This window comes from Amphiura filiformis, chromosome 9 (genome assembly GCF_039555335.1).
Source record: "Amphiura filiformis chromosome 9, Afil_fr2py, whole genome shotgun sequence".
In the NCBI taxonomy this organism is placed as follows: Eukaryota; Metazoa; Echinodermata; class Ophiuroidea; order Amphilepidida; family Amphiuridae; genus Amphiura; species Amphiura filiformis.
In genome coordinates this window covers 57,991,241-58,017,487 of record NC_092636.1, presented here as the reverse complement: position 1 = coordinate 58,017,487, position 26,247 = coordinate 57,991,241, and the positions used below count along the sequence as shown (strand labels likewise).

Sequence of the window (26,247 nt, the reverse complement as noted above, 5' to 3'; positions counted from 1 at the left end):
AGGGCTTTGATGTCGGCCGCTGAGTCACGTCATCGTCGCCGCAATCCACCGCCGCCAGCCAATACGCTGCCAGCCGCCTGACCTCCTTGTTGCTTGTTGTCGGGCTCCGTTGTTTTCGCCGCCCAGACAACGTCCGATTGTGGTCGCCAGATTCCGTTTCCTACCGCAACCATTCGTCCCTTGCCGTCGTATTGTCACTGAAGGTCGTTCCCACCCGTCATTGAATTTTGCCCTTTTCGCCGTCGCTTTGCCGCCAAAATCTATCCCCGGTATGTTGGAGTTATTTGTGTAGCTTCGAATTTCAAGATGACTTCCCACGAATCGGGTGGTATTGGTATAATACTTACGTTAATTATTTCGATGGCGGTAAGATACGGCGTGTGCTATTTTTGAGTCGCTCTTCTGCCAAACTACTTTCCTCTTCTTTTTTTTAAATATCGTTTTAGCTACATGGGGTTAGGCACATTTATGCATGGCATAGGTGGTGTACTTTCTTCCTCTTTCTATCTTTATGTATATATATCGTCATCTTCTGTGCCACATAGTCTGTCCCTGATCAACTTTATTCCGTGAAGCCATTGAAACTGTCTATACTAGTACATCATGAAACACAATGTTAAATTATACTTGATCCCTTGAGGTGATTTTCTCAAAGAAAGTCAATTTCATACGAACTCTCTACGCGAAAGTGTTTTACCTGCAAGCAGGGCATCCATCAAAATACACCTAATATAAACTAGTGGATACAGAGCCCATAGGCAGATGTGTGTTGATACATTAATGTCAACACCACGGGGTAAAGGCTTATATAGAGATCAAACATTTTCTTTCAAAGTATATATTTTGCTTCTTCTCTGATGTGACCTTTGCTGTATTTTTTTATATCGTTTGCTTGAATTATCATACGCAGATTGTATAACTCCTCGACATTGTCCTGTGTATTTTTGAGTCACTGCAGAGCATAACTCTTAATTATATTGAGTAGAACAGGATAAGAACAACATGTGCGTCATAACTGAGCTTGTGTTTGCACTCTGAACACGTCCAGCAAACACTTAACGGTGTTCATGTTTTAAATTATATTTGTGTTTTGGTTTTGGTAACATGTTTTAATGACTTAAATGTCGAGTTATATGCTATTGTTTTTGGAGCAACGTTGTTTTTTTGTAAGCCTGCGGCGCAACCTTTCAGCAATATTATCTTTGAGCTATACCATATGACATTCCTTGCGTGTTGATGAGATAACCTTACTTGCCAAGTTTCAAAAAAGCATTTTTGACTTTAGTTGTATGTATATATATGTTTAAAAGGAATGTTAGTAGTTTTTGCGTTTTCTTTTTTCTAGAAACACTAAATTACCCAAATATCTAGATTTTTTAGCCAACAAAGAAGGAGCAATGGTTACCAAACTTTCAGGGGTGGTAAATAAGATTAATATATATTATTCTCTCGTCAGTTTTTTATCACCTTAAATGTCGAGTTATGATGATGATGATGATGATGGTGTGAGCCGTCGTATCAGACAGATCTCCTTTCTCTCAAAGCTGGTTGAGAGTTCGATGTTTTCTACGGTGGCTGACCAATCCTGCGCGGGAACGGCAGTGTCGTTGACAGTCAGGGCAGACATAATCAGTATTGCTTGGTGGAATTTGGCTTTGTGTAGCTTGGCGGGATGAGCGGGCTTCCTTGAGAGTCTTGATACGTCGCTGCTCGAATTTCCTAACACCAGCAAGACACGCGGATCGCCACTCTGGACGGGTGAGAGCCTGACTCTCCCAAGATGCAGTAGGTATATTTTTTTTAATATCACATGCTTTCAGACTGGATTTAAGGACATCCTTGAATCTCTTGTGTTGACCTCCTCGTGAACGCTGACCAACCATTGACTAGCTCGCCATAAAACAGGGCCTTTGGTATTCTGCTATCACCCATGCGAACAAGATGTCCAGCCCACTGGAGTTGACCTTTGATGAGGATTGCCTCGATACCTTCCGATTCACAGCGCTCAAGTACTGAGGTGTTTGGTACTCTATCCTTCCATGAGATACCACAGATTTTACGAAGGCACCTTAGATGGAATTGGTCAAGTTTTCTCACATGCCGGCGATACCAGGTCCAAGAGACACTTCCATAAAGGAGGGTGGATAGCACAACTGTTCTACAAACACCGAGCTTAGTACTGAGTCGGATGCCATGATCAGACCAGAGTCTGTGCTGCAACCGTCCGAAACTGGCACTTGTTTGCTAATTCGTGAAGTGATCTCATTATCAATACAGGCATTCTGTGAGAGGAACCCATCAAACACAAAACGTTTTCGACATCATTCGCAAAAGGTTATAAAAGGTTGTCAGAAAACGTTTAAATGTCGGGTTATATAAAGGGTATATTAAGAGTATAAAACGTTTTCATAACCTTAAAAACATTTGTTGATAATCTACTGCTCAGCAAACAAAAATGTTTTACAGATAACGTTTAAATGTCGGGTTATATAAAGGGTACAAAAACGTTTTAATAACATTCCAAAAACATTCTTGAAAACTTGATACAAAACATTCTAAACAGAATGTTATTTTGGGGTTGACAAAATGTTTTGCAAAAATGTTTGCCCAAAATATTTTCAATAACGTTTTAAAAACGTTTTCATGACCTTTATATAACCCGACATTTAAATGTTATTAAAAGTTTTGAAAAAAAACATTTTAAGAACATTTCTGTGTTTGCTGGGTTCAAACATTTTAACATAATGTTATTTAAGTATTGACACAATATTTGGCCAAAATGTTTGCAAAAATAGTTTACAATAACATTTTTTGAAAACATTTAAAAATATTGTTGTAGTGTGTTTTCATACAAAACGTTTTAAAACGTTATCATGACCTTTATATAACCCGACATTTTAATGTTATTAAAACGTTTTTACCTAAACCAAAAGCCAAAATATAACTTATTTAAAAGTTTTTAAAACGTGTTTGTGTTTGCTGGGGAAGCCACCTAGATAGCAGAACTTCTGCACAACCTTTAGTTGATCGTCGCCGATCTTGATGACTGGGTCTATAGGTGGGCTGCCTGTCTTTGGCTGGAACATCACTTCTGTTTTCTTAATGCTTATGGTAAGACCATAGCGTGTGGCTGCTCTAGCAAAGTCGTTGAGAATGCTCTGTAGATCCTCTTCGGTATAGGCAATCAGGGCGCAATCATCAGCAAATAGTAGCTCACGCAGAAGTGATAGAGACACCTTTGTCTTGGCTTTCAGGCGTTGAAGGTTGAAGATTCCACCCTCGCTTCTAAACCTGATCAAGACTCCTTCGTTACAGTCCTTGAAGGCATCTTGAAGCATTGCAGAGAAGATGATGCTAAACAATAGAAGGACCATAACACATCCCTGCTTGGTACCATTTGACACTGGAAATGCTTCCGATGTTGTCCTTAGGTCAGATATGCGGACCATCATGCCATCATGAAATGAGCGGATTATCTTAACTACTCTTGGTGGGCATCCTATCTTCAGTAGTAACCTCCAGAGGCCATCACGACTGACAGAGTAGAAGGCTTTGGTGAGATCAACAAACACCATATACAGGTCTAGGTTGTGTTCCCTGCGTTTCTCCTGGACTTGTCTAGCTGCAAATAGCATGTCTGTTGTGCCTCTGTCAGCTCTAAAGCCACACTGTCTCTCTGGAAAGGTGCTATCAAGATGGGTAGTAAGATGATTGATGATCACTCTGGCGAAGATCTTACCAGCAATGCTTAACAGCGATATACCACGATGGTTGTCACAAATGCGTCTATCCCTTTGTTCTTGTAGAGGTGTATTATCAGAGCATCTTTGAAATCCTGTGGAACCTCACCTTCTGCCCAGAGTTCTTTGAAGAGCCGCGTTAGCTCGGACACAAGCTTATCTCCACCATATTTGTAAACTTCTGGGGAATGCCATCCTCGCCTGGAGCTTTGCCACTAGAAAGCTGTTTGATCGGGTACAGGGCGTTAGTCCGACACGCCGCTAGTCCGACACGCCGCTAGTCCGACACGCCGCTAGTCCGACAACACAAATTCCCTATACTTAGAGGTGCGTCAGTCCGAAAATGAAAAGCACGGCGCTAGTCCGAAAAAAGCATGCGCTAGTCCGAAAATGAAAACCACTGCAACAGTCCGACACGCCGCTAGTCCGAAATTTAATTCTGAAAACCACGCCGCTAGTCCGACAAAAATTCGGACTAGCGGCGTGGTTTACAATTTTTAAAAACACGCCGCTAGTCCGAATCTGAAAAGCACTTTTTCAGTCCGACACGCCGCTAGTCCATATCTGAAATACACTGCGCTAGTCCGAATCTGGAAAATACTCCTTCAGCCGACACTGCGCTAGTCCGAATCTGAAAAACACGGCTCTAGTCCGAAACTGAAAACCATAGCGCTAGTCCGAAACTGAAAAGCAATGCGCTAGTCCGAAATTGAAAACCACTGCGCTAGTAGTCCAAATCAGAGAAACACTGCGCTAGTCCGAATATTCGGACTAGCGCAGTGTTTCACAGATTCGGACTAGCGCAGTGGTTTTCAATTTCGGACTAGCGCAGTGTTTCACAAATTCGGACTAGCGCAGTGGGTTTCAATTTCGGACTAGCGCCGTGCTATTTAGACTTAAGCATATATGATTAACTGTCTTTAAGCTTCAGTTTAATGTAGGTATTTGCATGGTTTTTTAATGAATTTATTACTTAATTCGCTTTTATTTTTTAGGGTGGACAAACTATGGCACAAGACAAGTTAGCACGAGTTACCATGTTTTTGCAAGCAAATGTAAAACTATGAGGGGCAAATCTTTTTAACGTATATCAAAATATATATATACTTTAAGATAGTATCTTATCATCTAACCAATTAGGGTTTATCTAATTGGGCTCTGTTGTTTTAGGACGTCATTGGTGATTTTTAGCTCGTACTCTGCTCGTAGCAATAGTTATTATCCGCTGGTTGATCTGGGTAAACATGGTCAAGAATAAAATGTGTTTATGTGCCGTTGAGAACATGTTGCCAAAATGTATGTAAAAGTTGAATATTTTAAGAGTATCTACTATTCAAGTTTTGTCTGTAGCGAGCGCTACATGACCCGTGCTGGGTGTGACCGAGGAGACGCCACTCAATCAGGGTCGTCGCTATAGACGATTTTCTCGGGGGGGGGGGGGTTGTCGAGAAATACATTTTGCTGGTATATCATGGCCGGATTTACCCTTTGCTGGCCCCTGCGCAACATGATTGCCACCCATCTTCAGTGGCGTACCGTGGCCGCTCCTACCCCGGGGGGCTGAAGGAAATTCAATTTTGCCGCCCCTTCCTCAACAGCCCGAAAAGGTTGAAAAAGTGAAGAGCAAAAAAAAAAGGGATTATAAGCGCTAGCGTCCTAAAAGCAACACATTTTGATGTATAGTAACATTTTTTCAAAATATTTGATACTTTTCAAATTGTTTCCGACCTTTTTTCTTTACTAATTCTTTTTGCCGCCCTTCTTCTTCCACCGCCTCTTCGTTTGCCGCTCTTCTTCTTCCGCTGCCCCTTCTTCCAAAGCCCCCTCCCCCCAAAAAAAAAAAACGCGCATGCATCTTCGGATAGAAGACTTCCCTCCCCCACACTGTAATCAAAGCTGTCCTCAGAACTCCTTCACCAGAAAAACGCACAGAATGTTGATACAAATGTGCGAAAATTTGCTATTTCAGTGCTAAAATTAAAGGGGGATGTACCGGAGTCACCGAGCCAGTGGGCAAAGTTCCCTAATCATCCCACGCATCTGCTACTAAAAGAACATTAATGGGACAAATGCGCAAGTGCAATTTCGATGCTAAAATGATCTCAATTGTCCTAAATGAACACAATTGAGGACAATTGTGTCCTAAAATCAAATCGTGCCAGATGAAAATGCATAGGGCTTTTACAACTAGCTTTGGTTAATTTAGTCCCGGTATTTTTATCCAGCTCACGAGTTTTATACTTATTCCAGGCATCATATTATGATTTAGATAATAGAAAGGATGGAATTATAACTCTCATTTTCAAATTCGTTATCGTGTTCAAGTTTGAGATGAAAAAAAAGAAGGACCTTTTTTCAACGGGGCGTCTCGCAGATACTCACAGAATGGGTTTGCCGAGATAAATGTGCACGAAGCGCGTGGCAATTTGGCACTTTAATACTAAATGTTCCAAAATTGGCTGCATTTTGGGTCTAATATACACCAAAAGGAAGATGCAAATCGTAAATTTTGTCACAACATTTCTGTCGATTGAGCAGGGTAGGGGACTTGCCACCCTACCCTATGGTCAGTGGCGTAGATTTCTTTTTAACTTTGGGGGACTGGGGTTGGAAAGTACAGTGAAGCACCTAATGATGAGAAAATCAATTTATGGTACAAATGCGCGCAAACCAAACTAAATTGGTGACGTATGGTACAAAAGTGGAATAAATTCGGAAATTGGAACTTCTGTACTTGGATTAAATATAGGTTCCCAAAACTATGGTGTATATCGCTCATGTATGACTTTGATGACTGTTACTTACGATAAATACAAGTTTTTACTTTTGTCTTTCAAAACAAATATGCATTAGCGATTTTGAATACTTGATTATGTAATGACATTAGCATAAACACAATGGCGTATGGACTGATTTATGGTTAAAAGTAGTCAAGAAAATCTCATGCCAAAATTGAGGTATTGTTACATAATTCAAAATATTTCGAGAATAAAAGTATAGAATCTGGCGCGATTTTGCAACTTTGTAGACCTATAACATAGGGTTGAGGCTATACTCTTTTATATACCATTTGTATTAAAAATAAAGGAATCATGTTGAATATCTTCGATTTTTAGCAGGGTTTTTTCACCTGTTGTTCTTTACATAATAAGAGATAGCAAGATTAATCGAAAATCTTTCTATATGCTGGCTGCTCCGATTAAAGAATAAAATTTCATCCTAACAACCCAGAAAACTAAATAATTTTCAACCACCTTGGTAAACGCTCTTGTAACACAGGGTTGTAACATATATATTAAATGCGCCCTCTGTTGTTGTATCAATGTCAGTTTTGAAACCAACAATACTCAAATTTGCAAATAGCACATTTGAGATAAGGTGAATATATTTTTGCTATCTTCACACTTTGGGGATCTGCCCAGAGGTGAACTACAGAAGTGAAAATCTAATCACGTCCCTAATAATCGTCTTCTTGAAAATCTATCTTGTGTTTGTGAGCTGCGAGTGGGCTTTGAAGCGCATGATCGAGGGGCGGTCAATAAGTTTGTTGTACAAAGTACAAATTACTTAAATTAACACCCGCTAAATTCTTTGCATCTCACTTTACTTTTTAGCATGATCATTGCATAACTTAATGAACCTGTCCCTACTACCCTTGAGAACTTGAGAACTTTCTGCCAGTAAATCTGCACTGTGAAGGCTCACCAACAATGATCACAATAAAGGTCTCTTTTCTTGTTCATTAGGCCTAAGGTATCTCTTCTTTGCTTTTTACGGGCCCTCCGAGGTCTCTTTTTTTTTTTCATTTTATGGGTCCATTAAGGTATCTTTTCTTTGCTTATTAAGCTTTTTTACATACTCACTAAGGTCTCTTTCCTTTCCTTTACGGGCCTATGGTATCTTTTCTTTGCTCTTTACAGGCCCACGTCCATACTGTCTCTTTTCTTTGCCTTTACGGGTCTATTATAAGGTCTGTTTTCTTTGCTCTTTTACGGCCCATAAAAAGCAAACAAAAGTAGCGGGCCCGTAAAAAACAAAGAAAGGAGACGTGCATTTAAAAAACCCAAGATAGCCTTTGAAGTACGCACTCTAATAAGTAAGTTTCACTTGATTTTACTGTTTGCTTTTGCCAAAATGATCATCCTCGATATACAGGGTGTCCCAGAAAAAATTACCGAGTGAATAAACTTGAACGTAAGTCGAGAAGTAGACATCAGAATCAAAAAATTAAAAATGTAGCGCATAGCCCTTTTTTTTTTTTTATTGTGCATCACTTTTTTCAATTTTAGTTGATTTGGTTGACTGGTTGCGAAGAAATTAACGATTACATAATGCCCGCATCAATGCACGTCATTCCAAGTTTGATCACAGACGCTTTTTCGCCAGCCCATCGGGCTGGTACCTGTTTCTGGGATGGGGTCAGTTTGCTCAAGAGATTAATTTTTATTGGTATTGGAATGACTTTTTGTTAAAACTTTTTGTGGTTGAATTTTTTTTTAAATACTTTAATTCGATGTGTAAGGAAAAGTAAGTATGTTTTGCCGTTTCAACGAATGAAAACGAGTGAGTATTACCGAAGTTATGTTTGAATTAATATGACTTTAAAAGTTTTAGGTATAGGCCTAAAATGTAACAATAATAGTTAATAATACAGCATCATATGGTCAGCAGAAGAAAAGTATGTCATTTCAGTGTCTTTGACCCGGGGTCCTTGACCACTGAACAGCGTGATATCATGTTGATAACAGATCTAAGAATCAAAATCTTCATCATATGGACCATATTGATGTCAAAGTAATTATCTATCATATCCTGTGTCGTTTTATGGATAAAAATGACTCAAAATGCTATTGATGAAATAGTTGCTATCATGAACATCAGTTTTGCCTTTTCAACGGGAAAAATCCGATGCAAAATAAAGTTTTTAGGGCCTAGCTATAATATGGGCATAATTTATGCATGTAGGCCTATAGTATTGAACAATGTACCCATTTAACATGCACTTATATATAAATAAATTGTCTTACTTTATTAATTTAATAACTTCTATGTTATAAATAAAATGACACATAACGTAAGTGAAGCTACTTTCTATCTTTTTTATTTGATTCATAAACTTACAGTCAAGACACACAAGAGTGAAGATTGCAGTGAGTAATCAGTCCTTTATAAATGTTCTTGCCACCATCTATCATATAGTAAACTATACATTGCGAAGTAATATCAAATTATTTTAAAATAAAAAATGTACATGTAAGGTGAGTTTATATTATGTTATATGGCGAATTTAAGGAGTATTTCGTGATCCTAGCATCCTCTTTTTATGACATTTTTCAGTTGATTCCGATTTTGCCTTTACGAGTTATGCATGGTTATGTGTACACAATGTGTTGCAATTTTGTTCTGGTATACCAGAACGAAATTCAAATTCTGATTACTTTGCTAACGAATTAATCTGCAAGAAATATTTTGTACATAAACATTATGTAGCCAGAGGTTTCCAGTGATATAAAAATCTCAACTTTTTTGAGAAAAGTTAGGGGATGATGCTGTGGATCACGAAATGCCCTTTTAACTAAAACCTGCAGTCAGTGCAGTGTAGTATTTGTGACGTGGTATATCGAAAGCAGACACTTTTGGGCAGGATCGTAAATGGAGAAATAGCCAAAAATCTACCCGGGGTGATTTGTTCACGATTTGGGTTTATGATGTTATTAATGTTTAAAATATTGTCTGATCGTTTCAGACCGGAATATAACTGGCATGTTGTATTTTTGAGACATTTTTCAAGGTAATTCCTACTCTCAACATTGTCAATAATATTTTTAAAGGCAGCTTATCTATTATTAATATTAAAGGCCCATTCAGTGATTTGCTCATCCGGACGATCGTAAAAATCATCAAAATTTTGGTACCGTACCTTTGTTATTACATAGATGTGCTAAGTCTGCGAATGGTTCAGCCAAAAGCCGTGTAGGCCTATTTAAGACAAAATAAGACATTTTACACGAATCTGTATTTTTAGATACTGACAGTATCTAAAATTAGCTACAAGTATTTGAATGGCGGGGCTTGAACTTCGTCAGTACTGCTGTTTTCTTCAGTTTTTGCCAAATTTGGCATTTCAAAAATACCAAATGACAATTTGAATGACTTAGGCCTATCCTTCTCTTTTAAGCAATTTATAAACAATTTTATTTTTTTTACTCTTGCACTGGGAGCACTGAATGGGTCTTTAAGAAATATGGTGTATCATGTCAAAAACAGACATCTTTTGGACAGCTTATAAATTTGGAGGCTTTCACATAAAGAGCTATTTTGCTCCACAACGCCGTTTTCCCCAATAAAATCGGACATTCCTAAGCGAAGAAATTGAGTTCGTAAGTTATGGTATTAAAAAATTGGAAATTGAAATATCGTGGGTAAAAAGCTGAAAAGACAAATAAAACCAGAACAGAACAATTTAGAGAACAATAATGAATTAATAATAATGAATAATAATGAATTAAAGAGTTGACAGGAGATTAGGAGTTAATGTTTTCTGCAGTTTCAGTGTACATCTTCTCACCGTTGATGGTTTGGTAGACTGTCATGTAACATGGATGTAGTAAGCCGTGATCCTAAAAATGCCTTTCACATTGACCAAAACTAATTACAAGACCTCTTCTACATTGAGGCTGGCTTTCCCTTTTAGAGGGAATTTTTATTCATACTCGCTCACCGTTTCCTAAAGTTTGTGTATCTCGTTAAATTTATTCCACATTATCTATTTTATAATCCGAAGGTGTTATGTTATTCATGCTTTCACTGAAGATGAATTACATTTTGTCCGAAAAAATACTTTGATTTCTGCAATTGGAAGCTTTCCAACTTTAATTCTTTAGGTTGTGCAAATGTGTTATATTTTACATTTCCAAAGAACATTTGAGCCAAGAATGACAATGATCTAGTGCTTACAGTTTACGTGTGATTTTTGATACCATGCAACATTAATTTTGAAGTTTTACAAGATTTAAACTTTGCATTACAATTTCTACGAAAGATTCCAAAAATGTCTGTGAGAATTTTTTTAAGCCAGCTGGGATACTTTTATGCAATAATTCTTAATGCAACATTTATATCAACATTAACGAAACATATATTTACAAATACCGAGCATCATCTTATGCAAGCTTTCATTTATCGTGCTGGTTGTTTCCAAATTTTAACAAAACCTAATTGAATGTTTTGAAAGAAACAGATTATTTAAAAAGAACGAAAAGGATTTCACAGAACAAAACATGAAGCCCATTGACATTTTAGTGCGCATTGTGTTGAATGATCTTTCTTAAACTTTTAAACTTGGAATGAAGTGAATTGACGCATGCGTTATGTAATTGCCAATTTCATCGCAATCTGTCAACCGATTCCAGTAAAATTGACATATATGATGCAGAATAAGATGGGCTATACGCTGATTTATGGATTCTGATGTCTATTTCTCGACTTACGTCCAAATTTATTTGCTCGGTAATTTTTTCTGGGACACCCTGTACAAGTAATGAAATCTTCGAGAAATCGGGGGAGTTCAGCTTAATCGTGGGAACACAAAATACAACTTTTCGCGCGATTCGCGTGCATTATGCCCTATTATTGATCATTTACCTTAAAATTGGCAAATTTCCCGCGCTCCGCACGGAGTTTGTTTCAATAAGTTCAATATGGGAGCAAAAAGTCGCTAATTCGAATTGCAAATTTTCGCGCGTATTTGACCAGGTCAACAGTTCATACTTGGATCATTTTAGCTTAAAATTGGCTTAAAATTGGCAAATTTGTGCAATTTGCGTGGAAGTTATTAAGGGAGCAAAATGCCACTTTCAAATTGCAAATGTGTGCGCGCTTAACGCGCATTTGTCTCCTTCAATGTTCATATTTGATTATTGGCAGCTAAACATGCTACTTTCACTCCGCTTCAACATATGTTCAAGGATTTTACACCAACCTCCCTCCCCATGTCACAAAGAAATTTACACCACTGCTACCCCTACCCCCCCAACCCGAACGCACACACTTATGGTCCTGCAAATTTTTTGGGTCATTTCTATAAAAAAAAAAAAAAAAAAGCCCGACCGACCCAACTTGAAAGGTCCGTGCTCCCGTAGTTTTCGTCGCCTGATGGATGAGGCGCAGCCGAACCCATTATTTAAACGTTTTACTGCCGAGGATACAATATTTGCGTGTAAAGGATAATACTGCACCATTTATTTCTATTCTAGTATACTCGGGGAGCTAGCACCACTTTCTATGATCGTGCGATTTAAAGAGAAAATATCACGTTTTGCCCAAATATTTGAAGCAAATAATCCCCGCAAATAATATACTGTGCATCGCGCTTGGGGACATTCGGTGAGCGCAAAATGTACACCATATGGGGTCATTAGGTGAGAGACGGACCGTTTGGATCTAAATTCGGGGGGCATTGGGTGAGAATAAATTATGACCTCTTTTAAAATGGGGTCTTTGGGTGAGAGCCAAATGAAGCCTCGAAAATTGAATTTCTAGTTCTAAATGGCTTTTATCCAAAGAAGTAACAAAATCAGTGATAGATGACATGTTAATGTTCAAATGGAAATCTTTGGGTGACAGATCGAAAGGAAAAATATGGGGTCTTTGAGTGACAGAGCATGTGCTCATAAAAATATGGGGTCCTTGGGTTACAGCCCTACATACGCGTCACTTCCAAATTGGGAGTTCCCCCTGGTCCTTAAGAAGTCGAGAAACCAAAATACTCTCAAACAAATTGGGGACTGGTATAGTACATGTGAACTACTTCATGAGGTCATTTTTGAAGTCCCCACTTTTAAAAGGTCTTTCTCTCTCTCTCTCTCCCTTGCCAAACCGCAGAAGTGGGGACATGGCCAAAATTCGGGTCCCCAGAACGCGCTAACCATACGTCCTAGCATTATTTTCATGCCACTAGTCGATAGAGCGCCCCCTATTTCTATTTGACATACGCCCATACGCCACTCTTACCCCCGATATAATGCTTCCTTAAAAATTGAAAGATCAAAATGCTCTCACAAAAACTGGGGACTAGTGCTTTTGACCCACACAATGGGGTCATTTTGGGGTCCCCACTTTTAAAAATCCCTCTCAACTCCATACCCTACACCCCCCCCCCCCCCTTTCCTCCCCCCCCCCCTCTCTCTTTGACGACTTGGGCAAGCAAAAAAAAAAAAAAAAAAAAAACATATTCAGATGTTATGTCTAAAAGTCCATGGCAGTTTCAAAAACGAATGCGAAATGAGGTGTTTTTTTCAGATTTTTTTTTTCTAAGAACTTTTATATAAACTAAATTTTCAATTCAGATATCATTTTCGAGTGTTCAAAAGTAGGCCTACACAGCATGAAATTGCGGTTGATTTACACAATACAAATATCAATTGTGTTAAACCTGTAGACCAATTCAGTGATCCCAGCGCATGTGTAAAAAATAAAATTGTTTATAAATTGCTTAAAAGTGAAGGATAAGTCATTCAAATTGTCATTTGGTATTTTTGAAATGACAAATTTGGCAAAAACGAAGAAAACAGCAGTACTGACGAAGTTGAAGCCCCATTCAAATACATGTAGCTAATTTAGATACCGTCAGTATCTAAATTACAGATTCGTTAAATACACAGCTTTCGGCTGAATCACTCGCCAGCTATGTTAGCACATCTATGACAATGACAAAGATACCAAAATCTGAATTTTAATGATGAGCAAATCACTGAATGGGCCTTTAACCGTGCGAGTATCGAGCCAAGCAATTTTTTTCCAAATTTGTCTCAGAATTGTATGATTTTACGTCAAAAAACTATATAAAAAAAAAGGAAATAAAAACATATTTTGCCGTTTCAGCTGACATGGACGCGCTAAGAAAAACGAACGCGAGCGGCGGCTTTGAGACATAACAATTTTAAGCCTTCTCGCAAAATTATGTCCGCTGCGCCGGTCACGTCACCAACATTACTAACATCGTTTGCGACTGGGTGTTGAGACTAGTGGATGTCCCTGAATTATGATACTTTAGACAGGATGTCGATTTCAAACACAAGCATGATGATAGCCGACAATTGTCATTCGTCATTTTGATGCACATGAACGCATAATGGTTGCTGATTTGCCATTTTCATGAAGATATTAATTGATGTTAAGAGTAAACGTTTTTTGAACATCTTTTACAAGTGCATAACTTTAAAATTCAAACATTCTCAGTACGTGCAGAAAATTTAAAAAAAATACGAGAAATGTCAATTACCGTTCAGTTATGTTCAATGCCGTTTTGTCCAAAAAGCAAATGTAACGAATGGTTATTTGCAATTAAATATTAATATAAATTAAACTTTGAATGTTATAACAATTTACAATACAGAACAGTGGTATAAATAAATAAAGCAAAATAGAAACTTAAATAACTTCAATCTAATTATTTTTATGCAATTTTATTAAAATTGAAGGTCCAAACTTGAGTTTAAATGACAAAAAAATTAGTTAAAAAAGAACAATGAAATTGAAAAACCCCTTTGTAATTTAAACACCGATAAACAATGTTTTCAATATTTTGAAACTCTTCTTTATTCATATCAAAAGGTTTCAAACTTGTATCAAAATAGGAACTTTTACATGTATTAGCTCAAAAAATCAGAAATCTGCTCTTGTATGTATTGTATGAATTTAACTCTGTGTGGTGTGTGTCAATCAATTCTATAGATACAACGAGAGAGTGCAATCTTCAATTATCCTGGATTAAATGGAATGGAAGATATCTCTAGAGGTGAATTTTATTAATTCAGTTTATTTTTGATCCAGCGCCTGATCATGCTGATGGTGCGTTTACATTTCCATGTGAATTTCGTCTGTACAAATGTAATTATTGACCTCATGATGATGCTGTGCCCCCCCCCCCCCAAAAAAAAATCATGCGTACTGGCCTGGTTTCATATATCTTGTGTTGTTAAAGCCATAATGTCAGTATGATTTGCTTCACAGCGACGCCCTCAATTTTACTCGGATTTCCACTCTAAGTTGCATAGTTATAATGCCCAGTGGTGTACTAAAATACCACGTAAAAGAATATAGCCTGAAGTGCTTTAATAACAATAAAATTTAACTTTTAGATTAAAACCGGGGAGACCCGGTTTTATTCAGAGTTCACCGATCGAGTGCTTGCTAACATGTCCCGTGGATGTCACGTCAGCTTATATGTACACACGTCGAGCGCGATGCTCCGTGCAGTATTACATGTAGTACACGCAAATTATGTAGGCGCTGGAATGAAATCTCAATTTTCTTCGTATACCTCATTTGTTTGGCTTGAAATTAAAAGGGGATAATGTGATCAGTGAAAACAAAAATTTAAATAGGAATCTATTCTTTATGCTTATTACTGCTTTAAATCTGGTTTGAAACGAATACCATGTGTTTGTTGATTTTTCTCCAAGCAAAATGTACTGTAAGCCAGTGATTTGTATATGTTTTGAGACTAGTAAAAAAATCTTAGTCCGAATTTGAAAAGCACTTCGCTAGTCCGAATCTGAAAAGCACTTCGCTAGTCCAAATTAAAAAAACACTGCGCTAGTCCGAATCTGAGAAACACTGCGCTAGTCCGAAATTCGGAATAGCGCAGTGTTTTCATATTCGGACTAGCGCAGTGCTTTTCAGATTCGGACTAGCGCAGTGCTTTTCAGATTCGACTAGCGCAATGGTTTTCAGTTTCGGACTAGCGGTATGCTTTTAAATTCGGACTAGCGCAGTGTCGGACTAGCGCCGTGTTTTTCAGTTTCGGACTAGCGCAGTGCTTTTCATATTCGGACTAGCGGAGTGTCGGACTGAAAAAGTGTTTTTCAGATTCGGACTAGCGGTGTGTCGGACTAGCGCATTGCATTTCACATTCGGACTAGCGGCGTGTCGGACTGGCAGAGTGTATTTTAAATTCGGACTAGCGGAGTGTCGGACTAAAAAAGTGTTTTTCAGATTCGGACTAGCGGCGTGTCGGACTAGCGGCGTGTCGTCGGACTAGCGGCGTGTCGGACTAGCGGCGTGTCGGACTGAGCGGTGCACCCCGTTTGGTCGCCTTTACTGTTTCTTCAACAGTAGGTGGTTGGTCGAGCTCTTCAATTACTGGGCATTGTGGTATTTCTGCAATTGCCTCCTCAGAGATTGTTGACTGGCGGTTGAGCAGCTGGTTGAAGTGCTGAGCCCATCTCTCTGTGATGAGTGACGGTTCCTTGATCACAGTATGTCCATCAAGGTTAAGTAGTGGGCTGGTTTCTCTGGAAGAAGGTCCATAGACCGCCTTGAGCTCGCTAAAGAACTTCTTGATATTCTTTGTGTCAGCAACTCCCTGTAATTCCTCTGTCCTGTCACGCCACCAGTTGTCCTTCATCTCACGTAGCTTCGCGTGAGCCTTTTGCTTCACATGATTGTAGCGATCTTTCCTTGCCTGGGAGTCTTTGTTGTTGGCATACTCGATGTGAAGGGAGTGCAGTTCATCAAGCAGAGCGTTCACCGATACATCATTTTCATCAAACCAGTCTTTATGCTTCTTCTTTGCATAACCCAGGGAGTCAGCTGATGCTTGATAAATTTTCTTGCGGAGCTCTTCCCAGTGGCTAGCTGCATCAATGTACTCGTTGTCTACGAGGTCGACAAGGGCAGATGCAATGTTGGCCCTGAGAGTGGCTTGTGCCTCACTGGTTGCAAGCTTGGTAACATCTAATTTCTTGGTTCGTTGGACACGTTGATGATGTCGGCTCCGTTTGAAGCAGATGGACACTTTGCTTTTCAGGAGGGCATGGTCCGAGTGACACGTTTATGCTTTGGCTGCACGAGTAAGTTTGATATCATGCCAGTATCTCTGCCTAATGATGATGAAGTCGATTTGGTGCCAGTGACTAGAGCGTGGATGTCGCCAAGTTGTCTTTCTGGGTGTACAGTGTGTTGTTCATCCGCCTTCCGCCGTTTACCGCTATCCCATCCCTAAATATCAAGGGGTTTGCTCGGTTTTTTGGCGCCGACCATCCCGCCAGTTGCAGAGTGAGTACTATTAGCTATTGTGCACTTTTTGTAGACGTTATGTCAAGTTATATAAAGGCCATGAAAGCGTTTTAAAACGGTATGTCTGAAAACTTTTATAAAAACATGTTTTAAAGTTGTCAAAATGATATTGTAATATATTTTTGCAAACATTTTGTCAACTATTTCGTCAACGCTTAAATAACATTACGTATTATTATTATTTTGCAGTCTGTTTTCAAAATGTTTTTGAATGTTATAAAAACGTTATATACCCACTATAAATGGGACCTCTCTAGTCCGACGGTTCTTTAGTCCGACGGTTCTTTAGTCCGAAGGTTCTTTAATCCGACAGTTTTTATTAATTTTTTTTTTATTCCGACGGTTCTTTATTTCGACGGTCATTTAATCCGAAATGAAGAGAAGGGTTCCGTACTCCGAATATAGAAAATCCTCTTTAATCCGAATTTCAAAACAGGTTCTCTAATCCGAATATGAAAATAGGCCCTATAGTCCGAATTTTTAAAAAAAGGTTATCGAGTCCGAATATAGAAAAACAGTTCTATAGTCCGAAACAGACATAGTATTCTTTAGTCCGAATTGGTAAACACGTTCTATATCCAATTTTTTTTTTTTTTATATTTGTGTTCTAAATAACCCAAACTAGTAATGGTTTTCTCATATTTTGATCCTTTTCGACCTTTTCTATAAATATGTTTTCTTTTAATATCTTGTACACTTTAGTCCAACAGTTTAATGTTATTAAAACCTTTTTATATAACCAAAACCCAAAATATAACATGTTTAAAACGTTTTAAAAACATTTTTGTGTTTGCTGGATTACATCAAATGAAAACTGATTTTTCTCATGAGCTGCTGCTTGCAGAAGCTGCGATATGAGGGTGGGGTAGAATGTTTAAAAGAACTCTCGTTAACACGTGACGGAAAAGTAAATGTGATGATTATTTGGCATCCATCTTATGCTTTTTCATGTCAACAAGTATATCATAAGTCAATGTTTATTTAGATTCCATTACATTTCCTCTCTCAATGTTTTTGTTTGTAAGAAAAATCAATGTACCTAAATTGAATCATGCATCTATAGTTCCTGGTCATAAAATTCGATTGGGACTCTTTAGATACCCGGCATTGTTTACCCTTGCACGTGTGGCACAGCTAGGATAAATCAAGTACTCCTACTGAATTTTGGATAATTTATGGATAATGAATTATCTAGCCGCCCTAAAAGTATACTGAACCAAATTACATTTTAATGTGCCTTTTCAGTCATTTTAGCTTATTAACTACATTGATTATATTGTAAGCCAAATATTTAAGGTACCGGTTATGTTCATCCCCCTGTGTATCCTAAACAAATACAGATAGGCCTATGTCATAATTGGAACCAAGAGCCAATAGATGCATCTTTTAGATCGAATGTAAGACCTAATTCGTTGGAATTGTTCAAGAAATAAAGACAGACACAACTATCCAAAAACCCAAGGGAGATGCCAATTTAAAAGTTGCACGCAGTTTGCTCCATTACATGCCCTATTGATTTACACACAAGCGTTGGCGACCAAGAGACCGAGCGCTGTGCTTCCATTGATAAGCACGTTAAAACTATTCATGCTTTCATTTTTTATAGAACACAAAAGTGCAACTTTTGATTTCGTTTCTTCATTAGGCTTTAACTCACCGTATCTTTAATTCTCAACCAATTTCAATGAATTACGTTTTAAATCAGATCTGAAGAGTACAGGTATTGGCTGCTTGTTTTAATTTTGACACATCTGTCTTTATTTAAGATATACAGGGGTGAACACAACTAGTACCTTGATTCGTTGGCTTAATGTAGATAACATATCAGTATCCTTTGTATAATCTGTTTTCCATTGAGTGTGTGAGGCGACTTTCAACGGAGAAACATTTAACGAAATTGGGCCAATTAGACCTAAAATCGTAAAATATCGTGTCGGCCAGCCTGGGGGGGGGGGAATCAGATGTGTGGGTGTGTGTGGTGTTATATGTCGAATGTTGAAAGCTGTCCCTCCTCTATTAGCTACGACACTGCACCTCCATGTACCTTTACTAGGATGTTTCATGAAACATACTGTTGTACAATGAAAAACCGGTGTTGGATTTCAGATTTTTACAGGTTTTTCAACCGATCTCTGTCTCCCATTCCTTTATTTTTCTCTCACACCCCTCTCCTCCCCCTCTTCCGCATCCATTTTCGAAACGCAACCTTTGGCGTGTTTTATTTACATGTATTTTAGCATGATTATATCCGAGCTGATTGTTATTACGCCAAGGCTCATTTAATCCATGGAAATTATTTTCCCCAATTTATCACTAATTTTCAGCAACATTATATTCATAGTTAAAGAGTGATGGAGTTACGCACAATCTATTGTTTAGTTATCAATTAGCTGATGAGATTAACCAAAATAGATCAAATTAATTTCCAATGAGTTTCTTAAAATATTTAAAGAAACTAGTATGTTTATTTGATATTCCTATTTAGGAATCATATTGGCTGAGTGGAATGCTAATACAAAACCTCCATGTGCATATTCTTCACAAAGCAAAAGAGTTATGTACATTGTCATCAAACATTAATGTTCATTTGCTTTGATATTTATCTCCATTTGTTTGAATTTGGAACATTCTGGAAATTCATGGAATATTCTAGAATGATAATGATTAAAGTGAACAAGAAGTTCACATCTAGTTACATGTTAGAAATTTCTGGAAATATTTGGATATTACTATAATGATCATGACGCTTCTAGAACATTAAGTGGTGGCGCTATTACAATAACCATCTATACACACCAGGGTGATTCAAAAATACAAAAGTTTTGATTTTTTAACAGGCCAACCCCTAATATTGTTCATTTTGGTGTAAACACACATCATGCAAAATGTCATAAAATTCAAATAATTTTTAGATGGTGCGCCCGGGTTTTGAAGTTTTGTGTGTGAAGTCTATGAGGATTTTTGGTAATTTTCACTTAACCACCAGAAAGTAATAATCAACTTATCCAACTATGCTATAAAACTGTTAGCATGTAGTCTTAGGTATTCATGAAACAAATATGTAAGAAAAATTAAATGAAAATATTGACAAGCGGAGAAAATTCAAAATTTATCTCAATTGTTTCAATGGTGGGAAAGCAGTAGACAGAACAGCCAAAACATTTGGCCAGTCCTCTGGCCACAGGAAAATATTATAATTAGGATAGCCTAAAATAGAATGAATGAATGGTATAAATATTCTCTATTGTGTTTTCAGCTTCAATGACCTGTCATCCACTTGGAAATACTATAGAGAATACAAAATGTCCATCTCTCCTCTTCTCACGGTGCATTGTATCTATTGAGTTTATGGCTCTATTCATAACTCATAATGGCCAGAAATGCTAGCATTATAAAGGAAAGCATTATGGGAGCCTGCAATATCAACTTGATGTCTGGTGGTGGGAGGTCTTCTTCTTTCATACTAATAGATAATTATGTAACAACCAGTTACAACCTGTAATAGATAGTGCATATGCCTTTGTTAATATTCATGAGTTTATTCATCTGCCTTTGCATTAACTATAACAAGAAGTTGAACTTTCAGCAGTGCTACTGAGAGGATTCACTCCCTCTTCAGCGAATGTACTTTTTCATTATTATAGACAATCTTGAACTTGGTGATTTAAATTTCTGATGGGCTTATATAGGTAACATGTGGATCTAACGCACCAAAGAAATTTATCCACATAAGTTGAGTCCTTGTGTGAAAAAAACTGTTGGAGAAAAATTTTGCACCAAAACCCTATTGACTTTGCATACAAAACTTCAAAGCCCAGGCGCACCCTCCAAAGTTGATCTAAATTTTATGAAATTTTGCATGATGCATTTTTTACACCAAAATTAACAAAATTAGATGTTGGCCCATCAAAAAATAAAAACTTTTGTATTTCTGAATCACCCTAATACACACTAATGAAATATGATTGATTGTGTCGAGGTATATAGAAATGATGTACCCAGATTAATGAGTGTGATTGGCTTGTTGTGATCAAATGGGTTAATTTTAAAAGTGCTGTAATATGCCATAAATAGTTAAGATTATTCTAGAATGGTAAGAAATGATATAAAAAAAACGACTTAATTGGAAATAATTGGGACAGCAGACTAGAGTTATAAGAGGGAACTCTGTGAACTTATGTTAGCCAGTACTGTGTGAAGTCTTGAAACTTCGGTTCACGGTTCTTGTGCGTGTGTTGGAGAGAATAAAATACGCCAAAGGCGGTAGTAGATCAATAGTGCTCGATTATCGTCGACTCAAAGAAGCGGCAGATTGAAGTATCTCCATAAACAAACTGTGACATTTTGCTGGACTAACATAGTGTGTTATATGTCTGTCAAGTAGAGCAGAAAGCTTGCTCAAGAGATCTCCGAAAAAGAAGCTTGCGATCAACATAAAAGACCATTTGAAAAAAAAACTAGCACAGCAGCTAGGATAGTGAGAGCACTTGGATGGAGATTGTAGTAGACAGGATCTTGGACATTTCTGGACTTTTGATCAAGAACCAATAATGCTTGATTGTGCAGTCGCCTCAAAGAAGTGGCAGACTGAAATATCTCCATCATCGAACTGTGGTATTTTGCTGGACTAACATAGTCTGCCAAGTGGAGCAGAAAGCTTGCTCAAGAGATCTCAGAGAGAGGAAGTTATGGTCAACAAAGAAGACCATTTGGAGAACACTAGCAAAGCAGCGAGGATAGTGAAAATATAGTCATCAGGAATTTGGACTGATATTTTTGTAATCGAGGGTTTACCTTGGGTGAGACAGGATAGTGGACATTGCCGGATCTTGGACCAAGAACTGAGACCATCAAAGGAATCGAATCAGAAAGTCAGCCAATCAAGATATCCAGGCTTAGCTAAGTAACCATAGCATACAGAAATCTTAGTAGTAATTTTGGGTGATTGCTGTAATATATAGATTTGATTGATAGCCAAGCTGCACTAAATAAAATATAAACATAAGTTGTTATATATAATAAAACGTGTGTTTGCGTGTTCGGTGTTGCATGAACTCGGAAGCAGGTGCTTTTGGTCTGGGTCATTTTAGTGACCATAACACAGTAAGTTGTATTGATTTGCATCCAGCGCGAAGATGTGGCGTGTTTTACATGCCAGAATGGGCGAATTTAATAACAATTGATCGCTGTAAGTGCAACTTTTAAATTATATTTTTTTATTCAAATATCGAAAGAAATTGGTTTCAAAATGTGCGTACAAAAACCATCATTATTTCTATGTTATTACAGGGTATCTCAATACAAATCCAAACTTTTTTGTAGATTCACGAACCATGATGTTTCATCTTTAAAATGGTGCACAAGTCATCAAAATTTATTCACGCGTCACTGAGATAATTCGGATTATACAAATGGACCCATTTTGGGGCTGTTCCAATGGGGCAATACACATAATGTGCTGCATTGTACTCTATGATGAAAGAAAGATATGAATTAAAAACATCTTAAAAACATCAACCAATCAATCTCACAAAGAATGTTTTTGACACCTTTCTCTTTGGGTTAACATATACCTTCTAAAAATATAGTTCATACATTTCTCAAGCAACAACAGGGCCATGGGGTCAGTTAAGTTTCACAGTGTACACATGCGTGATCAGAAAAAGGTGGGTTTTTTTTTCAGAGAAGGAATCACGCGAATCGCGTTTAGGTGGTCAAAACGCTAATTAACGCGTTTAGGCTGCGTTCACATAGAAGTATACTATTCGGGTATACGGTGCACGTTTTGCAGGTGAACGCGTATAGCTTAAATCGAGCAATGCAATTCCATAGTACCGGGTCACATAAGGCTACGATCAGATAGAAGTATACTATTCGGGTATACGGTGCACGTTTTGCAGGTGCACGCGTATAGCTTAAATCGGGCAATGTAATTTCATAGTACCGGGTCACATAAGGCACTATTCGAAAAGGCCGTATACCATGTATACCTGCGTATACTATAGTACAGTGGGAATCGTGCGTGCTCGATTTTAGTGCAGCGTATACCGTCCTAATTTTAAAACTAAACCACATGTGGGTAAATTCATTTTTTTGTAATAGATGCACTATCTAATTCTGCACATTATGACACCTCATTCAATGCAATGTGACCTCCAGAAGTAAAGTTACAAGCATTTGATTAGACGAAGAAAATTGGTAAACTGACCTACAAATGTATACTCGCTATTTGCTATACGAAATACGCTCATTTGACCAGGCTGAGTTCACATAGTATACTCCTATATGAACTCAGCCTGATCGAATGAGCGTATTTCGTATAGCGAATACCGTATACCGTATACTTCTATGTGAACTCAGCCTTAGGAATCATTTTATTGCTCCAGCTATTTCGCAAAAGATCATGCTTCTTTGTTGCTATGAATAGGTGTTTTTGTTTTGATTTTTTTGTCCTCAAACGGGTAAATCGTGTTAAGGCTATGTGTTGAAAATATCTTGTCGCGTATCAACTAGCGTTTTTGACCCCCTAAATCCCATGACATTTGAACTTGGAAAATAACCTTTTTACGTGTTATTCTGGTCACGCATGTGTATACTATGGTGGTGGGAGGTCTTCTTCTTTCATACTAATAGATAATTATGTAACAACCAGTTACAACCTGTAATAGATAGTGCATATGCCTTTGTTAATATTCATGAGTTTATTCATCTGCCTTTGCATTAACTATAACAAGAAGTTGAACTTTCAGCAGTGCTACTGAGAGGATTCACTCCCTCTTCAGCGAATGTACTTTTTTCATTATTATAGACAATCTTGAACTTGGTGATTTAAATTTCTGATGGGTTTATATAGGTAACATGTGTATCTAACGCACCTAAGAAATTTATCCACATAAGTTGAGTCCTTGTGTGAAAAAACTGTTGGAGAAAAATTTTGCACCAAAACCCTATTGACTTTGCATACAAAACTTCAAAGCCCGGGCGCACCCTCCAAAGTTGATCTAAATTTTATGAAATTTTGCATGATGCATTTTTACACCAAAATTAACAAAATTAGATGTTGGCCCATCAAAAAATAAAAACTTTTGTATTTCTGAATCACCCTAATACACACTAATGAAATATGATTGATTGTGTCGAGGTATATAGAAATGATGTACCCAGATTAATGAGTGTGATTGGCTTGTTGTGATCAAATGGGTTAATTTTAAAAGTGCTGTAATATGCCATAAATAGTTAAGATTATTCTAGAATGGTAAGAAATGATATAAAAAAACCGACTTAATTGGAAATAATTGGGACAGCAGACTAGAGTTAGATAGATGTTACGATCCTTTGTCATAGATTTATTTGGAATCTTCACTTTTACAACAGTGGCACTCATCTACCCGATGGTGCGTCCACATCAATATTACAGTACATAAAAAACATATAAAAGATAATAACCATCACAAAATAAGTGGAAGTACAAGGTCTCCATCAAAAACATAAGAATTATTTACAGATATTAAATTAAACATGTCATATTTATGTACATTTAGGCCATTCATGAATAAGTGTCAACTTCATAATAGTGATTACTTGCTTGAGTTAATTATTTCTGTTCTTAATCTCCAAGCGCGCTTGATATAACTTTTACTGAATTTATCAAAAATGTACCCTAACGTTCTATCAACAATATATATGTTTTCCATCATTAGAAAATATTTAACATCGTAATTATCATTACTTTGAAAGTAGAACCATTGCCAGAAAGAAGAAAAGTTGTGCGTGCTCAGTTCATTTTAAGTTTATCATATTCTTCATTTCTTATGTGATTTAATTTCTGACATGTGAAGAGGAAATGATTGGTACTTTCAAGATCGATATTACATAATTTACATATACCCGTGTTATGTTCATGCCAAGACTTAATGTTATATTCAAGTGGAAGCGTATTAGTACGAGCTTTAAACTTAAGCGAACTTCCATAAAAATCTGTGGAATCAAGAAGATAATCTTCTAAGCTTGGTTTTTCCTTATATTTACAGTAATTTACCAGAGTTTTCTTAGTTGAAGCCATCTCTAACCATAATTTATCATCTAGTTCTTTTTTAATATAATTAAACGAGTTCACCCAGTTACTGTTAAAAGGTTCTCTGTTTGAGAACATATGATCTAGACCACAGTAAGTGAGTGCCTCTTGGATATGTGTAAACCATTTCCATTGAGTAGTTTTACCTGTAGTATCATACATCGAGAAGAGAGTGTTAAACATTACTTTTGGAAATCTATCGTTACTCATGTTCAGAAGTCGATCAAAATACTTAATTCTATAATTAGTCTGTATTGATGAAATTGAGTCCCAGCCTAATTCACCATATAACGCCTCTTTTGCGGTATTTCTGCTTGCGCGTAGTATCGATCTTGCCATCTGTAGTTGGAGGCTTTCAATCTTTTTAAGATCAGAGGCACTAGCACAGGTCCAGACTGAGCATGCGTAATTGATGGTTGGTAGCGCAATAGTTTTCCATAAGAGATCGCCATAATACACCCGATTAAAGTCGTCTTGATTATTGATTATTGATTTTATGTAACCTATAAGTCTATTTCCTTTACGAGTAACATCATCAATGTGTACATGATCTGATAGATTTCTACTTAAGTACATTCCAAGATATTTATATTCATTTGTTTCTTTAATATAACTATCACCCAGCTTCCAATTTTTGTTGTGATCGATTCTCTTACCAGTTATTAAAACATTTGATTTCTCATAATTAAACCTTAGTTTGTACTTCTCAGAAAATTCACTAGTCACCTCCAGTAACTTGTTTAGGTCTTTTTCATTATCACCCATTAATACAACATCATCAGCCCAAAATCAGCATCCAATTTGGAGGTCCTTTATCTTAATACCAATATTCTTTTCCCTGATCATTCGTGCGAGTTCATTAATATAGATGCAGAAGAGGACCGGAGATAGCCCACAACCCTGTTTTAGGCCTTCATCGATATCGAACATATCTGTTTCAATATTTGCGAATCTTACTTTACTTTGTACATTCTCATAGATATTTTTAATTACATTAAATACATTTCCTCTTATTCCAATTTCCCATGCAGTGATTAATAACTTATCGCGCCATACACTGTCAAAAGCTTTTTTGAAATCTAAAAACGCCAAATATGTCTGCTTACCTTCCATTTTTCTAATTGAAGTAATACTTTTTATTGTGAAAATATGATCATCGCAGCGCCTATCTGATCGAAAGCCACCTTGAATTTCAGATAGAATATCATTGCATTCCAGAAAATTTGAGATGTTTTTAGTAATCAATTTTGTGTACATTTTTGAGATGCATGAGTTAAGAGTGATACCCCTATAATTATTTAGGTCTGTCTTGTCACCTTTTTATAAATTGGTATAATGACACCTTTATTCCAT

The 26,247-nt window shown here is 37.2% G+C and overlaps 1 protein-coding gene across 1 annotated transcript; it reads right to left on the bottom strand.

The window, feature by feature from the left end:
* Window positions 1–2,093: 2,093 nt before the first annotated feature.
* Window positions 2,094–26,007, bottom strand: LOC140160175 (uncharacterized). The gene is made up of 4 exons (XM_072183453.1): window positions 26,001–26,007; window positions 15,825–16,400; window positions 3,018–3,799; window positions 2,094–2,282 (listed from the first exon to the last, which is right to left on the bottom strand). Exons 1-4 carry the CDS (start codon window positions 26,005–26,007, stop codon window positions 2,094–2,096), a joined length of 1,554 nt encoding a protein of 517 aa, XP_072039554.1.
* Between the last annotated feature and the right edge of the window lie 240 nt (window positions 26,008–26,247).

What these genes read in the sequence shown, in the direction of transcription:
- LOC140160175 (XM_072183453.1), bottom strand. An exon ending in AGTAAAGGCGACCAAACGGG is followed by an intron (nt 3,800 to 15,824) that starts GTGCACCGCTCA and finishes CACCTCTACAAG; the next exon opens with AACAAAGGGATAGACGCATT. An exon ending in TCGGCGACGATCAACTAAAG is followed by an intron (nt 2,283 to 3,017) that starts GTTGTGCAGAAG and finishes TTCCTCTCACAG; the next exon opens with AATGCCTGTATTGATAATGA.